The 18,567-nt window shown below is 40.2% G+C and overlaps 2 protein-coding genes across 6 annotated transcripts; one reads left to right on the top strand and one right to left on the bottom strand.

Moving 5' to 3' along the window:
* Positions 1-4,578: 4,578 nt before the first annotated feature.
* On the top strand, positions 4,579-18,191 carry SPDYA (speedy/RINGO cell cycle regulator family member A). Of its 5 annotated transcripts, XM_027712989.2 has the most exons (8): positions 4,616-4,671; positions 4,799-4,813; positions 5,355-5,601; positions 6,456-6,514; positions 6,772-6,857; positions 8,483-8,654; positions 9,768-10,056; positions 11,490-15,513. In XM_027712989.2, the coding sequence occupies exons 3-8, from the start codon at positions 5,373-5,375 to the stop codon at positions 11,576-11,578; spliced, it is 924 nt and encodes a 307-aa protein (XP_027568790.1). In that variant the 5' UTR covers positions 4,616-4,671; positions 4,799-4,813; positions 5,355-5,372; the 3' UTR covers positions 11,579-15,513. The 5 variants fall into 5 exon arrangements, with proteins under 5 accessions (XP_039234623.1, XP_039234622.1, XP_027568788.1 ...); XM_039378689.1 differs by lacking the exon at positions 11,490-15,513 and adding an exon at positions 17,635-18,191 and having other exon boundaries at positions 4,579-4,813; XM_039378688.1 differs by having other exon boundaries at positions 4,579-4,813; positions 6,805-6,857.
* TRMT61B (tRNA methyltransferase 61B) lies at positions 11,764-18,470 on the bottom strand. Its single transcript, XM_027712985.2, has 7 exons — positions 17,846-18,470; positions 17,643-17,745; positions 14,676-14,866; positions 13,415-13,506; positions 12,776-13,011; positions 12,073-12,153; positions 11,764-11,879 (listed from the first exon to the last, which is right to left on the bottom strand). Exons 1-7 carry the CDS (start codon positions 18,428-18,430, stop codon positions 11,836-11,838), a joined length of 1,332 nt encoding a protein of 443 aa, XP_027568786.2. The 5' UTR covers positions 18,431-18,470; the 3' UTR covers positions 11,764-11,835.
* Positions 18,471-18,567: the final 97 nt, after the last annotated feature.

Raw genomic sequence — 18,567 nt, 5'->3', positions numbered from 1 at the left:
GCAGGAGCAGCATGTTTAAACATGCACTGTGTTTGCTGGCAGCCTTCACCTTCTTTTACCACTCGCTGTATTAGTCTAGTCAGTGCAGTTCTTATTCACTCTTCAATTTGAAAATAATTTTTTTCTTCTAGTTCCTGAATTTCTCAGTACCTGAGGACACCTACAACTGTCCTGGGACTTAAGTATTAGAAAATGCTGCTGCTATATGCTTAGAAGTTCTTTTCAAGTAAACAAAGCTGGAAACAATTTTCCTGCCCATTCATCCATAAGTGACATACACTTAAGTGACACTGAACCATTTCTAGTTCTAATCATACTGTCATCATGGCTGGGCTTCGTGAACAAAGATTTGGGAAGGGCTCTACCCACGTTTGTCACAAGCGCGTTGGTGGCTAAAAAGGCCAGTACGGGATAGGCACGTCCGGTTGCAAAAGGTACAGCAGAAGGACTCTTTAGGTGGTAAATTCAGCAAGACAAGATTCTTTCTGCATTGTCTTTTCTCCTCAAGAGTGATCCTGTGTGCGTTCTCAAAAGCATCAGCAGCGTTATAGATGGTGTGTCTCCAGGCCTCCCGATTGAAGGCCAGAGTAGACCAGTTATGATGATCAGTATGGCCAGGGCTGAGATGTTGTTTCAGGGAGTCCTTGTATCTTCTCTTGGGGGCTCCTTTCTTGTGGCAGCCGGTGGTAAGCTCACCATAAAACATGATCTTAGGGAGGCAGTGGTCCTTCATCTTTGAGACGTGCCCTGCCCATCGCAGCTGTGCTCTCAGCAGCATGGCCTCAATACTTGTGACTGCTGCTTGTTCTAGAACAGATGTATTGGTCACATAATCTGACCAGTGGATGTTTAGGATTGTACGGAGGCAGCGTTGATGGAAGCGTTCTAGGAGACACAGGTAGTGGCGGTAGATGACCCATGATTCAGATCCACATAAAAGAGTAGACAGCACTATGGCTCTGTAAACACTGATCTTTGTACTTTTCTTCGTGTTTATTTTGCCAAACTCTTTTATGAAGCTTTCCAAAAGCACTATATGCCTTTGCTAACCTGTTGTCTATCTCTCTGTCAATCCTACCATCCGAGGAGATGAGGCTACCTACGTAATTAAACTGCTGGACTGATTTGAGCTCTGATTTGCTGTAACATTTGTCAAAAGCAAGGATTTAGCTGTAAGGCACCTTTCCAGTGTCCTTGCTCACTATCTCCAGTAGCAAACTGGTAAGGCATATTCAATCTGTTATGCTTAGCCCTAGCCCTGACACCTTGATGCCATAATAATTTGTTTCACACAACTCATCTAAATCCTTACTCTCTCTTCCCACGTAAGAAAAAAATAGGTTTCTGGTGTTAGATGTGGGTTCAGGTGGTTTACCTGTTCCTCTTTAATTTACTGAAACTTGTGTGACTTGCTCCACCCTTTATTCTGAAAGAATTAATGACATGTCCAAAGTTTGCTTTTTAGATGCATGTTTCAGTTTCGTTATGGTCTTTAGGAATGGAGTTTTCAGCCTGTGTGCATTTAATTTAGAACACATTTGACTGAGAGGCCAGGCTCCCCCAGCAAGGTCAACAGTCCTCTCTACGTGGAAGAGAGATTTTTTTTTTTCTATTTTTCATTTCGATTTTTTTTTCTATTTTTCATGTCTATTTTTTTTTTCTATTTCTCTGCAAGACCTGGGAAAAGTCTATAATTGAAAAATACATATTTTATTGTGAACAATGATCTGCATTTAAAAGAACTAATGGTGGTTCTTCATGACTTTGCTTGAAAAGAAATATCACGTGTTTTTCCTGTGGTACTTTATCTTTCTTAAATAAAAAAAAACATTCACTGAAAGGATATCAGAGCCGAAAGGCAACTCAAAAATATTAAAATATGGAAAAAAAGTAGGTATATCCTAAATATAATTTATCAAAACACCAATCCTCTTCTTCTTCAGTGATGCTTCTTAATCTATCTGTAAACATCTCAATCACTGAAAGATTTTAAGTTCTTTTTTCATGTAAAGGAAGCTAACTGCTCTGCAGCTGCCTCTTTGGACCAGCTACTGGATATCTATATAACTATATATCTCGTAGAATCAAGTTCCAGTGTATATATGGACATTTTTTATTCAGAAATAAGATTTTGTAAGACTCCTAGGTATTTTAAACACAGGTTTTATTATATATATATAAAACATAGTTTAAACTATATAAATACATTAATATAAAATTAAAATTATTTATATTTTTATATTAAAATATGATTTCAAACTGTAATTACATATAAAGAGTAGCTAAACTGATTTAATGTCCATCTACAGGAAGTATTAAGAATGATGTACAACATGAGTCCCAGTGTACTGTGCTGGACAAACACTGCATTGTCTCAGTTTAAACTGCTGATGGTGAAACAGCGCTCCCTGATGTCCAGCGAGCGACTTGGAAGTCTAAAAGTTTCATTTTTCCCGATATTCTTGGATGAATTGTTCAACAACCCTCTAAAAACTGTAGTTAATAAGTTGAGAATCAGCTAAGTCTATTATATCATGCAGAGGACTTAAGTAGAGTTCTGTTTCCTTATCGTCACGGTGTTCAGGCATCAACCTTTCCACACTGACGTTTTTCCGTAGTGTTTCCAAGTTGAATCCTTGAATCATCCCCATCTCAACAATCCTACATCAGGCTTCAGAGTCCTGCAAGGAAAGAAAGGTGGAGTTCCAGACGTTCTCACAGCTCTTTCTCGTAACTTCAGTTTCCTCAGAGTCTGAGCCAAGGTGATGCAGCTCATCTGAATTAGAGCAGAGCCCTTGGTCCTGGCAGGAAGGGGACAGCACACTGGGGGAAGAGAGTGACAATACCTGTTCAATAACTTGATCATGACAAAATTTTGAATGAAAAGAAAAAAAACTTTTAATATTTAGTTGCAGAACCACCAGCTCAAAAATTATTTTAGAAAGGGGAGACTTGCAGGAAAAACCATACAAACCCTGTAAAGCTCTGTGTGGATAAAGACTTACATTGTAAACCATTTTTTACCGATTTAAAGGTATAAAGAATAAGGAAGCATGCACATCGTAATTATCATTGCAGTTATGTTTTCCAGTAGGGGGAAAAAAAAAAAGTTTGTTTCCTGGTCTGAATGGTTTAGATGGTTGTATGGAAGTTTCTGTACCCTGCCCTTCCTCTGTTTTTCACAGTTATCAAATTAACAGCAATTAATTGATGAGTACTTTGAATTCCTTAGATGAAAAGTATTATGCAAAAATAAAGAACAATTTAATGAAGGGTAAGTCAATGTGAACATGTGCATATGAAGAGACAACCTCAAAGAAACAGACTTTTGCCTGACTGATGTATTTGGTATTATCTCCACTCCGCTGACAAGTTTCCTGATTTCAGCCTGTTTCATACAGAGATGTTGTTAGTTACTACATTTACCACTTGATATGTCTTTTATCTCCCTACCTGATCAGACACTTGGTATGTCCTTTCCCTGAATATGCTCACTAACTCAGAGCACCTAAATAATCTAGCAATTAATTAATACAAGGAAGGAGTAGAGGCCTCTCTTCTCATTATCATAACAGATGAGGCCAGTTACACTTTAATTGGCTTGTACAGGAGGAAACAATGAAAATGGATGTATTTCTTCCTGGATAAACCTTTAGCTCTTATAACAAAAGGCAACATTAAGATTTCACACTGAATCTTGCTAGTAAAGGGAAATTTTGATTCTTATTATGACATTTTAATAGAATGCCTTGGACTAATTGCACACTACTACATGGATTGCTTTGGTGGAAGCAGGGTGTCCTGCACCTGTATGTTTGATATTTAGTTAGATATGTCTTCTCCCTCGTGTTGTGCGTCTCCTAGGGAGATGTTTATCATCCTGGGGAGATGTTTTAACCATAGAATCAAAGAATGGTTTGGGTTGGAAGGGACCTTAAAGACCACCTAGATCCAACCCCCTGCCGTGGGCAGGGACACCTCCCACTAGACCAGGTTGCTCAAAACCCCATCCAACTGGCCTTGGACACTTCCAGGGATGGACGTGTCATCACCAGCTTCTCTAGGCAACCTGTTCCAGTGCCTCACCACCCTCACAGCAGAGAATTTCCTCCCAGTATCTAATCTAATCTAATCAAATCTCTTTCAGTTTGAATCCCTTCCCCCTTGTCCTGTCACTACACGCCCCTGTAAAAAGTCCCTCTCCGTCTTTCTCGCAGGCTCCCCCAGGCACTGGAAGGAAGGGAAGAGGAAGATTTCACAAAGCTGTTGGGCAGCTGAGAGACTAAAGTCAGACTTCCCCACGGCCCGTGGTGGCGATGACTCCCTCACGCAGCGCCGCCGCCCCGCCGCCCCCGCTCCCATTGGCTGCCGCGGCGCGGGCGGCAAGCGAGGGGGCGGGAGGTGAGAGCGCTCCGCCGTCCGATTGGCTGAGGCGGCCGCCTGGCGCGCGCCGATTGGCTGCGAGAGGCGCCACTCCGGGCGCGCGGCGGCGGCTGCGGCGTGAGGGGGAGGTGGCTGAGGGAGGCGGGAACGGAGCGGGAGAGGAGAGGGAAGGGAAGGGAAAGGAAGAGAAGAGGCCGCCTCGGGCTTTCCCGCGGGGAAAGAAAATTACAGCAACAGCTGAGGGCTTTTTCTGTTTATGTGGCAGCCAGCTAAGCCCTGGGGAGTCAGGTAGGCTGCTGTGAGCTGGCCTCAAACAGCCCCATGTGGAGAGACCTTCTGAAGGAGTAAATACATTTAATACCGCCTAAAAATACCTTTCCTCACTCTGCATTTGGTATCCTCTTGAATTTTGCAGTTACAAGCACCTCAGGTATGTTTCCTTGGTTGTGCCTTCAGGGTATGCCCGACTTGAGGGAAAAGTTTAATTCCTGATGGCTGTAACCAAATGTTAACAAAGTTAGGAGCTCAAGACTTGATTTTAATGTTACATGGCTTCTTCATGGTTCTGCTGCGTTCATTCTATTAATATTCTTTTAAAAAGATACAATCACAAATTGGAGCAGAGAAACAGATTTTTTGGTAGATCTAAGTAAGGGTGTGGAGCTATGAGGATCTGACAAACAGCAACTTTTTATGGAAAGGCTCTTTTCCTATTTTTCAAAATTTTGATTGGAAAAAGATTGAAGGCACCTACTGAAAAAAAAAAAGCTTTATCAAATTAGAACTAAATCGAAGGACTCAACATAGTTGGCTTAGGGCACAAGGCTTAGATAATTAGTACTGATAAAATTGATTTTCCATCACCTGACGTATAAGCTCTACTGAAATGCTTCATGTGAACTAAAGAAATGTAGAGTACCAATGCTCAAACTGACTGTTTTTGTAGTTAATTTCTTCTTCTTTTTTAACAGGAACCTTTACTTACCGAAATGAAACACAATCTGGTGTGTCAGACACCTCCCACTGTCACTGTTCATGTAAAATCGAGTGCATCCAGATCACATCAGCAAAAAAAACTTTATAGACTAAAGAGACCTGCTTTTAAAGACCATCAAGAAAATTGTGAAAAAGGGGTCCCTAGTCAGAAATATAAATGTCCAAAGGGACCATGTCTAGTTATTCAGCGTCAGGAAATGACAGCTTTCTTTAAATTATTTGGTAGGTTAATAATGACAGATACAAATGTACTGACTGAACAGAATGTTTTCTAAGCTCAGTAATTTTGAGAGTGCTTTTTATATGAAAACTAATGGCAATTCTTTATCTAAACATATTTTGTTGTTATATTTTGGTGTATAAATATTTAATGCTTAAGTTAAAAATACAAGAAGGGCTACCAAACTGATGAAAAGTATCTTTTTTAAAATACAAATGAAACCAAGGTAGTTTTGAATACCACCATAGACCATCCAAGCACCTCTTCTTTATCTGTGTCTCTTTCATATAATGTTTAGTATTTATTTAATTTAGTGAAGACATCAAATAATAGTGGAAGGTTACACTTGGTTTTTATTCGACCCTTAAATGCAGAAGTGACTCGGAGAGGTCGCGGTACTTACGGTCCATGTTCACCGACAGTGGTGCTCTGACCACAAATAAACAAGTATTGCCCTGTAAAGGCTGCCAGGTAATCAAGGTGCAGAGATCTCAACAGCCTGTAGTTCATCCAAAATAACAGTGTGGTACTACCCGGAACCACTGAATGCAAGAAGAAGTGACCCAAATAGAAGAAATACTTGTGATTTGTCACCTTCGCTTGCTGTTACTGAGAATGGATGAAATTTGGTCACTAAATTTTCCACCTTGCCTTTATGGTGGTTTGTCTTCTTTTGTGCCTTAAGTTTTTTCACACCTGATCTCCTACTCCCTTCAGTTTCTCTGTTTCCACTGGTGGGTCTAGTTTCTTTCCTTTTATTTGGTTTAATGAAACGACCGTCTGTTATTTATTTACAAATACTCTCTAACATAAACAATTTTGGTGTTTGAAATGCTACAACTTTTGCTTGTTGCAGATGATGATCTAATCCAAGACTTCCTTTGGATGGACTGCTGCTGTAAAATTGCAGACAAGGTAAGTGTGTTTCCTTCTTAGTTAACAGAAAATACATTGAGAAAGAAATGTGCCCTTAATCACTCGATACTTCAATGCAAATACAGAACATAATTTTTTTCTAATGGATTCATATGGAAGTTTCAAGAAACTCAATTCATGCTTTTGTCCTTGATGAAAATGATGAAATATCTTGGTGCAAGATAAATGTGCTAGTCAATTTAGGAAATAAGGCACTGAAATAACACATTGATACTTCATTTTACATTTTAAAACAGTATCTCTTGGCAATGACTTTTGTTTATTTCAAGAGGGCTAACTTCACAACAAGTGAGCATACCAGAATTAACTTCTTCGTTGCTCTGTAAGTACTTTTAAATTATCTGGTTTTATTAGGATAAACTTTGCATTATTTTATTTCTTTATGACACTGATCATTATGATAAGTGATGGGACTCCTTTGATGTGCAGTTGTTTGGGTCCTATATGAAGAATAGAAACATAAGCAACCTGATCTAGGGGGTGGCAGGGGGAACTAGATGGTCTTTAAGGTCCCTTCCAACCCAAACCATTCTATGGTTCTGTGATAATCTACTTACTGTACATAAATAGTGCAAATTCAACATTCTCCCTCTGATGGAACAAGCTTGAGCAGCAGAGAGGGGATTTTGCATTGCTGTAGTGATACATAGTTAAAAAAAATTAAGAAAAACAAACCTGAATCTGTGAACTTTTTAAAGCTTTACAAGAAATATATGCAAGACAATACATGGCAACATATACATGGCTCACAGTTCCTGTTATAAGACATATTCCATATCTTTGCCAGCCTTTAAGTCATTTGTGCTGGAACATTTCACCGTGATGTGCATCTCAGGAGTAACTTTTTATTAAAGTTTCAGTCACCATGATTTAAGTCGACTGCAAAAATGTTGCTAGAGAATTTCTGAGAATTCTTTTGAACAGTTGTAAAATGTCTATACTTTGAAACAGAGGAGCAATCTGTACTCTGTCTTTCCCAAGCCTACGTAATCCCTCCATATTTGGCTATACCTACAGGCATATCTATCTATCTGTCTACCTACAGGATTCTGCATTTATGGTGTTGAGATCCCCTTTTTCCATAACAGCGCTTCTCAGATGCTCTATTTGCACACTAGTGAGGGGACAAAGATGGCTGTTCCTTCTGGGTAACATCCACAGAGCATGGAGGAGGGAGCCCTCTGACTCCATTGAAGGGAGAAAAGCCAGGCCAGAACAGTGAAAGGCTCAGAAAGGGACAAAGGGTCTGGTGAGACTGGGACTAGAGGGAATATTGGGGTCAGGAGCAAGTGAGAAAACTGGGGAGGAGACTAAAAATCGTAATTTTTTCAGGTGTGATTTACAGTTTAGTATCAGGTGGGTCCAGAGGAAGTAAATATTTTCCTGTTGCCTGAGAAGATGATCCAGAACCAAAAGGAGCAGATAGTGAAGGAAGGGAGAAATACAGACATTAAAAAAATCATTTAAGGTTTTCATTTATATCTGAAGGTAGACCTGTATTTATTTGTTTGCTGCTAATATGAGCAACATAATTGTCCAAGAATAGCTAAAATCCATAGAGTAGAAAATGTAAAGTTTAAGATTTCATATAATAGTTTAAAGCTTTATTTAGAGAAATAAATTTCAGTCAGAAACCCTTCATTTTAGTACAAGGGTTTCTTGTCAGTTTGGAGAAAGATGTCAGTTCTTGCATATCTACTAATTTAGGAAAATCTAGGGTAAAGCAATTTTTATAAGAGCTTGTTTTTATTTACCCAAAGGATGCACAAGGAACTGATTAAGAAAATATTGTATTCCAGAGAGAAGGCTTTATTTTGCTAGCATTTTTTCCTCACAATACTAGAAAAAAGAAACACTTCAATATGTCTTTTAATGTTAGAAATCATTCTGATATACTGATTTAAGATTGAATAATATTTACAAACACAAACATATATATGTTTGAAGGTATCTGGCAAACACAGTTGAAGAAGACCACGAAGAAGCAAAGTATGACATTTTCCCATGGGCTTTGGGAAAAGCCTGGAGAAAGCTCTTCCCTGATTTCTTAAGGTTGAGAGATCAACTATGGAGTAGAATTGACTACAGGGCTATTGTAAGCAGACGCTGCTGTGAAGAGGTAGGGAAGGGGATTTAATATTTTAGATGCTGAAATTACACCAGTTAACACCAGTCACTGATCTATACCTGTGCACAATTGCCTCCCTAAAGTGCATTGACAATCCATGGCAAAGAACAGATGCAGCTAAAATGTAATGGTCCATTTATCCTCCATGACTTTTTTTTTTCCTTCTGCATTTAAAATAAAGTTTGAAATTATGTTTTTAAAGTAAACTAGAATATTTTATATTGCAGTACTGTTAAAAGTTTCTATTGGCTAGAATCTGCTTTATGCCAATATTTTTTATTTAAAATCTACCTTCATTTGTTTCGCTTCAGCCACTTTAGAAATAACTTTGTGTGCATGTTTGCTTTCAATCTGTAAGTTTGTACACAAGTAAAACCTTCAAATAAAAATCCCAGCAGCTCAGGTGAACTTTTAATGCCTTCAAAACTAATTATGCCATTTCAACTGACTTTTCAAGGTAAGAGTTTTTCACTACATTTATGAAAAACTTGGAAAGTTTTAACACTTTTAACATTCTCTACTATTAATGCAGTGTTACAACCTACAATTTCCAAATATATTAGGAAGGAAAAAATACATTCCTCACTTTTGAGGCAGAATGTATATCTGGAAAAGTTCTAAGTATATAATGCTTACTTGGAGCTGGCGGAAAAGAAAAGGGTTCCCTCTCTGGGGATGGGATTAGATGCTTGTAGGAAAAGTACAAGGAATAAGGTGAGTGCAGAATGCTTTTCCCAGCATCTTCTCATATCATTAGTTCAGTGATGTTGTGAACAGGAATATCCATCTAGTTGATGTTTAGTAGTTAGTCAAAGACACCATCTTCTGGTCCAACATGCAAAGAATGAGCTGGTGTTTGTGATGATTCACCTGAATATAGAAGGCTGTAAGTTGTTATGTTTCCACATCTGATTGGCATCTGGATTACTTATTCCTGCCTAAGGTAGCAACCTTTCTAGTGGGATAGAAGCAGACAGATAATACATGATACCCACTTCAACTACGCTGTATTAATTCCCTGCCATACGCTAATTGGATCCCTTGTTTTCAGCGTATGTTTTCCCATCACTTTTACGTTTTCTGACCCCATGGCTGTCCCAATAGGTGATGGCTATTGCTCCAACACATTACGTATGGCAGCGAGAACGTTCCATGCACCACAGTGGAGCCATGAGGAGTCACCATGATGAAGTACAGCTGCCCCGAGGACCCAGCGCTACCCCTACAGACTGCCTGCTGTGTGGCAAGAAAGGAAGATTTGTGCGACTGGGATTATCATCTTCCTCCTCATCTACCGACACTTTGGAGATGATGGAATTACATTCATCCCAGAATTCAAAGGACACCCTTCCGACTGAAAAAATGCTTGTTGACTCTCCTGCTTATGCCCAAGGTATGGTTTAATATTGCAAATAATTTCCATTTAGTTTAGGCAACTGAGGCTGTATTTACCTTTCAGAGTAGCGCAGGGACTTTTGTGTCTTTCCCTATTACCTTGGCAGAACTTTGTTTTTACTGCCACAGATCCATTTTCATTTTCACATCTTGTATCTTGACTTCTTGGAAGTACCAACTGCTTTACACTGAGCCTCTTCAAATTATCTTCATCTGCTACAGTAGATTTTGGGTTGCACTCCAGTCTATTTAGGCACTTATTACCATTCTAGCATTATAAATGAAATTGAAAATTCCATTTTAAACACTTAGGAGTCGGTGGAAGAAACGATAAAAATACTGAGGTGTGTCATGTGAGTTAAAAGAGAGGGTGTTACTGAGTTAAAGTGCTCTTGCTGAGACCACTGTTCTTAGAAAGGGCTGGCTGCTCAGTTGTGGTCATCAATTTGGACACAGGCTAAATCACAACTCACATTTTCCTTGCATCTCAATTGTTGACAGTTTAGACTTCATTTTCAGACTGGGGTATGAGTAAGAAACAGTACAAAAGTTTGTGAAAATTGGTGATGTGTTTGAATCTCTGCACATTAATCTACTCAAAATAGCATCCTCAGCCTTTGCACGAGAAGAACCATTACATACAGAAGTTATGGGGCACACTGATTATTAAATAATTATTGAAAGTGGAACACACTTGAGATGTAAATTCCCTGGGGCAGCTGTATAAGGCTTCAGCTCTGCAAAGATACTTCCATGTACTTAACCACTGGGAGTTCCTAGTGTAGTTATTTAATGCAGGGTTAGTTATTTATAGCTCTGTATTTTTTATTTGGATATGTTCTCATTAATATCCACTTTTCACTATTATAGTAAGATTGTGTTACTGCTTTTGACAGCTTTAGTAAAACTTAGTGATTCTCAAGGGACTCCTCAGCTTTGAAAAATTTGGCATTCGAATCTTTCTTGAGATACAGAACAAGTCACGTGTCTACAACACATCACTTAATAATTTAATGTGTTAAACAGCACCAGATGCTCATGTGAGACCCTTAAAGACTTAAAATTAAGTCTATTTTTACTTGAGAAATCTTGCTTTTCATATCTGGTCAGAAAAAATTGTGTTTACTTTGATTGTTTGAGAATGTTTTATATAAAACAAAGTTCACAATTAACCAGGCAACTTTCAGCATGAGTGGCAGAAGTGAACCAAAGCTGTATGTGTCAACAACTGTCTTTCTCTTGAGATGAGCACAGCTTTACCAAGCAAGCAAATTCAGTGAATTTCAGTAGCTCTTTAAGTGGTGCTTTAGGAACACTGCTCTTAAAGAAACCGACAGTCACCAGTTGGTAGCCAACCAAGTATTCATTTAAAAGAACAGACTTTGATCCCTTATTTTCTTACTACATTTTTTTTCTCCTTATTTCTGGTAGACTGTCAGAGACTGTCCAGCAAAAGGCAACCATGTAGCACCTTGAACCAAGATAAATCCATGGATTGGTTTATAAGCAATGAAGAATGAAATACACCCGATGAGACAGAAACAGATGCTGTGATTTGCAGAACAATCTGTGCTGCATCACAGGTGCACCAGACCTGATGATTCCCTTAAAACTTTTCCCTTTAAATAGTAGGTGGGGTTTCAAACTTCACACGAAGTAGAAATCAAAGCAGTAATTACTTAAAAGTTACACAACTTGCAAAATGTAGCAGCTACTTTGCAATGTTTTATTTTATTCTGATACAATATTCAAATTAGCAGCTAACGAAGCAGCAGCATCAAGAAAGCAGTGGCCGAAACTTTCTCAGCTTGGTAAGGAATGCTAATCAAAAAACAAAAGAAGTTACTACTTCAGTATTTCAGTATGCAAGGATTATTTTATTATTATAAGTTTTATGATTTCATGACATAGTAACATGCCAAATGCTAGTGCAAAAAAAAAAAAAAAGTAGTACTTTCTGGAAATAAAATATTACTACACATTTAAGATAAAAAACACTTTCCAAGTGTCTCACCTGAATGACCTTCCTGCCAGTAAGACGGTCTAGCAACGTAAGGCACTGACTGATACGTTTCAGCATCATCAGAAAGTGATCCTGTGAGAAGTACATTTAGTTTGTTACTTCTTTCCCACAAGTTTAAGACACACATGCAGACTAGAGTTGCCAATGTGCACAGATTATTTTACCTGACAAATTTTTTTTTTTTTTTTGCTTCTGTTATGGTGCTTTGTTGTCACCTATGACTCTTTGCTCTAGTATGGATTTTGCAAATCTATACTGTATATATATCTATATCTGTTGTATATGTGTACATATATATGTGTATGTGTGAGGCATCCTTTTTGGACAGCGTGATTTTTAAAGCAGAGCACACTGGCACTGTTTCTTCTATGGAATTCTTAAGTCCATCAGGGTCCTCTAAAGCAGCCTTAGGACAAATAAAAAAGAACTGAATTTTACTGAAAAACAAAAATTTGAAAACGGTAGTAGAAGAGCAGTCATTCTTTATTGCAATTTATTTTCTATTTAGTCTAGATTATTAATAAGATATTTAAAATTAAACAATTACTATTATAGTCTTTTGCAAATTTGACAAGGTCTAGGTTGTCCAAAACCTTGTCTATTCTCAGCTGATCTAAGAAAAAATACTGCCTCTTCCTACACTGGATTACCAAAGTGCAGTAAGAGAGTGTCTCATCAGCAGTAATGTTCTTACCATTGTATTCGCTTTCTTTAAGAACTGCTTGATCCTCAATGTGGATTTCTTCATATTCCTTTTGAAGTGGTTCTTCAATATTTTCTTGAGTTTCCACCATTTGGCTTGATTTGCAATCCTTGATTTTAGCAGGGAGTACTAACCAGTTTCTGTGAGTTACCTCAACAATCCTTTCACACAGAAAAGGAAGCTTGCAGGTCCGTATTCTGTCTAAAAGGTCAATAACCTGTGTGATGCTTTTGAAGAAATGCAAAGGATAAAGTAGTATTTCAAAAACTCAAATCACACAATCTTAATTCTAATGTGACTTTGTCACATTCTTTACCTTTGAGGTTATAAGAGTCCTTCAGTTTTAGGGTAAAGGAGCAGCAACCTGACTACTGAATTTGAGAACAGTACAGTTACTTTGAGGATGTCATAAAGTGCAGACTTCCACTGATCAGAATGAGAACATTCCCAAAGGAGAGGCCAAAGGATTTGGGCAAGTGTAATTTAAACCGACTGCAACTCCCTAAAGAAGTTACATGTGAGAAAAAACCCCAAACTTTGCTAAACATTTCATTAATGCTGGATGTGAATTTTAAAAGAAGTTTGGTTTTGTAACAATGCCAGCTGTAAGTGCCAGAAGTAAATACTTACTTTGCTAAATACACAGCACACACCCCACCCTGTTTCAGGCTTGGGTGTACAACAGGCAGAGCAGACTGAGGGTTAAGCATATCCAGAACTATCTGCAAAAGAAAGATACGTTAACATTTACTGGGAAAACAGGTATATCTACCAATGTAATACAGCAACACTTGGAAAAAAATGTTTATGGAAAATAGATGCATACAACAGCAGTATGTAATCATGCCTCTCAAAAGCTGAGGTCCACACTTCTACAAAACCCAGTCCTTGCTACTTCCAAGTGAATTTCTACTAAAACAAGTAGCGTTTCACCAACCAAGCAGGCCTGTAGGAAGTTAAACCTCCTGCTAACTAAATTCCATAATGCTGACATTACTAAAACCTTTTAGAAGACTATATTTACTAATACATATGAATACCTATTTCTCAAATGTAAAAAGAAAAAAAAAAAAAAGACCGTTCAGGTGCATCTTTATAATGAAAAGAGCACGCTATGATATCAACATCTAACTTGCTTGTTGTTTCAAGATTTAGAACTTGTCTTTGGCAATTTATCCATCTTCTACTAGAAAGTTATGCAAACTATAAGACAATGGGATATGCAGTATTTGATATTTCCTGTTGATTGTAAAGTTTTTTAAAAATGGTATTTTTATGTTATATATATATTGCTTAAACCGTTTAAAAAAATTGTCAGTTGTTTAAAGCATCTTGTAAGTAAGCAGTTGTAAGCAGTTTTTCTGCTTTACAGGGAAGAGTAGTTAACATAAAGCTATGTTCCCCAGCATGTCTTTAGAAAATCTGGATACAAGAAGCAGGACAGGAGAGCAACAAACAGCATTCTTTAACTTATGCTTGAGTTACATTGTCCATTCTATAAAGCTGATAGCAAAGTGATTATATATTTATATTTTTAATAAGGTTATGTATTCTTCTGAAATTTAATGCCTGAAATATGTATCTCAGTTATAAAAATATCAGTTTCTGACAAATACAAGGAAGTAAGTTGGTCTTTGCTTACAAGACAGCAGTAATTAATTGTTATACTTCTATAGTACAGCTTTATCACTCTTTCATTTGGGAAACCGTAACTGAAACCTTGAAAATACTTGTAAATCCAACAAAAACCCCCAGTGTTTCTTTCACTGATGAAGATGCGATTGTTTTTTCTCATGTTAAACTAGATATGGGAATCCTGTTCTAAGTGTGAGCACTAGGGGTTTTAATTTATGTAGAAAAGATACACGTCAAATGGACTTTTTGGACTCACTGCGTCAAGTGTTACAGATTTCATATCTGCAGCAGCTGTTGAAATGTCTCTAAGAATGAAATCCACGTTATCCGGCCACTCGTCCATGTGTCCTATTTCCCATGCAGTTCGCCAGTGCCTGTAATTCTTCTTAGCTAAATTATGATGATCATCTCTGATTTCATAACTTATAACACGTCCTTTGGGCCCAACTGAAAACAAACAAAAGACACTACACTTAAAAGCAAGCGCAGCCTACAACATGAGGACACGTTTATATCTCAACCTCACTTTGGGAAATAATCCCATAGGAGGCAATCAATTACCATCTATTTTATTCTTTACATTTAAAACAAACATATGCAAAAAAAGTGCCATGTTAGTTCTTTTACAGGCACCAATCCATCAATCCACAGATGAAATAAAGCAGTTACAGTAGTACAGACTGTTCCCAGCATGTCCTCCTGAAGTCACTCCTGCAGCAAAAGACGACCTGAGCATCTGTGGACCTATCAGCCTGTGATTCTCCTGCCAGAGCTACAAGAGGCACCAGCTGAGAATGCTGCAACAGTGGTCACAGCTCACAATGCTATAAAGCTGACAGACAGTGACTGCTTCTGTTGTTATTAAGATTTGAAACCGATAGTTTTAAAGTTTTTTGACAGTCCTCGTTCTGTGCATAGTTTGTTCTTCATCTGTTTTTCCTCAGGGTTGGGGAAAGGCTAAGAAAACTGCCAGGCCTGCTCACTGATCTCAGCCCCACAGACAAGTTTTCAAGTGTACTCTTTGATTTACATAGGCTCGTGTAATTTTCCTGTTATTGTTTGCAACAGCAATAAATTATTTTATTAAGTCTAAATTTACTATCCTGAAATTTACCATGTTAAGTCCAATACACAATGCTCCTCATAAAGGATGCATTACCAGGCCGTCCAGGCAGACAGCAGTCTGTGCACTGCTATTCTATCCTTGTATTACTCCCATTCCTCAAAGCTATCACACTGTTGGCTTTTCTCTCTCCTTGCTACTTTGGAATGGGCATGGGCAAGCTTTCAGCAACCACCAAATCAGAGGGTCACGTTCTGCGTCCTTCTAAGCCATTTCAGTTTGAAGTTGCCAGGCTCCTTCCCTCACCTGTGTGATCCCACTGTGAATCCATTCAGATAACAGAATAAAAGAAGCAATGTATTTCCCAACAGTTGCTCCTTGATCCAGCTCACCAGACAAAGGCTGGAGCCAAGATGTAAGAAAGGAGGGTTTCAGCAGGTTGCCTTGGATCACCTTAAGCAGTTGCAGAATTGCAGCACCAAGTCTTTATTACTTGACATTATCAGTTTAGAAATATCAGAAGAATAAAATTGTTCACATTGGGGGACAGTCTTACTCATTCAAAATAATTCCTACATTTTGTAACTGACTTTTTAATGGGAAAAATAAGATCTAGTTAAAATAAATAGGCAAAACTCTTTGTTATTGTGAAGCTACAGTATGTCAAGCTTAAATACATCGTATTGTCCAGTTTTCAAGGATCTTAAAGTCATGGCAAATACCACAATCTTAATTTTGTCTACTACTGCATGTCAGTAGTTTCTGGGAATGATTAAAGAAAGAATGGAAAAGAAAACAATGAGTAACACGAAGGGAGGAGATTAACAAGGTCTGTTAAATCAATGAGAATTTTGGAAATTAAATACTTCCATGGACCACTAGATTTAAATTCCAGCATTTACCTGTGTGGCAGCTGTTTTTCTTGTTGGGTATCACTGTATTTTGAAGTGCTGAAGGATACAGAGTAAGCCCACAAAAACAGAACAACCCGTAAACATTTCACAGAGACAGCATAGTCTATAATGCAGCTTTTCAATGAACAGTGGGATATAGTAAAAAAAGAAATGCTAGTTTTACAGCTCAGGTATTCAGTTACTCTGAGTGCCCTCAAACACCGAACGTAAGCCTTCAGAATATGCAACTTATGCTTTTCTGCTCTGTCAGTTCAAGATGATCCATGATGAGGTTCTTGTCTTTACCCTCCCATGTCCTTTAATATTGCAAACAGTGGGGGTTTAGTTTCCTTTCATTAAGGAATTTGTTCTATCAGGAGCCCATACACCAGATTATCCTGAAATGTGATCCACTAAGAGGGTGCCTACAGATGAGCTGAAGCTTAAGGCTGAGGTTTCACCCTCACTCACATGGCTGAGTGCGAGGGCTCTCTACCTTTCAGAGCACTGAGAGCTAGATCGAACCAGGCTGGCTGTAAGGTGAACAAACAAGTGTGCACCCACAGAGGCATTTTCACTGGTAACCAGCAACCGGATTACTCACCTGGTCCATTAAGATGAGGAAAAAAGAAACTGAGAAAAGCAAGATATTGGAACAACTAGCATGATTAATCCAAAGTCAAAAATAATTACGGCTGAAACTCAGCTTTCTGCAGGGCCTTCTGTAACCGTTTGCACCACAGCCCTCTAAGTAGTCAAAATGGTTTGTAGTCCCTGCCCCGGCTCTGGTGTAACTTTCCTTCAACAAACTATGTCTGAACACGTGAACTGCAGCAAAGCTTTTAAGAACGAAATCACAGAATCAATCAGGTTGGAAAAGACCTCTGAGATCATTGAGTCCAACCTTTGACCTAACACCACATTTTCTAATAGACCATGGCACTGAGTGCCACATCCAGTCTCTTCTTAAACACCTCCAGGGACGGTGACTCTACCACCTCCCTGGGCCACCCACTCGAATGCCTGATCATTCTCTCTGTAAAGAACTTCTTCGTACTGTCTAAGCTAAACCTCCCCTGGCACAGCTTAAGACTGTGCGCTCTTGTCCTACTGCTGGTTGCCTGGGAGAAGAGACTGATACCCACCTCACTACAACCTCCTTTCAGGTAGACTAGTACTATGAGAACCATGAGTATCTGATCAAAAGGAAGGCAAGGTGTGATAAGAAAATAAATAAAGTCTGTGTTTTCTAAAACCAGGTCCTCACCTGCCCGTGACAGAAACAAGCTCATAGCGCCAGACCCGCTGCCGGTTTCTAACACGGTGTCTCCCGGGTGGACATCCATCATCATCAACATCGCGCTCACGTCCTGCGGGGGCGAGAAAAACACGGCACGGTCACCAGCCTCGAGAAACTGAAAGGCGAGATTCTGCCAGCGACCTCCCGGTCAGGACTTGGTCCCCACCCACCTTGGGGTAGGCGATGGTGGGACCCCGCGGCATGAGCAGCACGTACTCCTCCAGCGACGGCCGCCTCAGCAGCAGCCGCTTCCCGGCCGAAGTTTGCAGCACCTGCCCGGGCATCTGCCCGATGATGTCGTCGTGGGGCAGGACCCCGCCGGGGCCGGCCAGCACCGCCCCGCTCGCCAGCCGGCACATCACCTTCAGCGTCCTGTCCTTCTTCCGCAGCTCCGCCAGCGCCAGCTCCCCGGCGCGGAACGGCGCGGGGAGCGCTCCCGCCGCCTCAACAACCCCACCCCGAGGGGCTGCGGTGGTGGCCGCCATCTCGTCCATCTCTCCCCCCTCCTCCTCCTCCTCCTCCTCCTCAGGACCTTGGGACGGCGCCGGCGCTGCCGCCGCCGCGCACCGCGACACCGCCGCCGCCTCCTCGGGCGGCAGCAGCCGCCTCACCCGCTCCAGCGGCGACAGCGAGGCTTCCCATGCCCTCCTCCGAGGCCTCCCTACGGCGGGAGAAGAGGAGGAGGATGAGGAGGAGGAGGACGAGGAGCGGGAGGCGGCGGGGACCGCCCGGCGCAGCGCGCGCAGGGCCCTCATGGAGCGGGGAAAGGCGGGAGGGGAGAAGCGGAGGGAGCGTCTCGCGCCGCCGGCGCCCTCGCCCCGCGCGCCTGCGCCGCGCGCGCCGATGACGCCGTCGGCGTCATCGGCGCGCGCGGCGCAGGCGCGCGGGGCGA

The sequence above is a fragment of the Pipra filicauda genome, unplaced genomic scaffold (assembly GCF_003945595.2).
Source record: "Pipra filicauda isolate LSUMZ 115617 unplaced genomic scaffold, ASM394559v2 scaffold143_size2779998_pilon, whole genome shotgun sequence".
NCBI lineage: Eukaryota > Metazoa > Chordata > Aves > Passeriformes > Pipridae > Pipra > Pipra filicauda.
The sequence above is the reverse complement of the archived record's forward strand: the minus strand, read 5'-3'. Positions and strand labels throughout refer to the sequence as shown.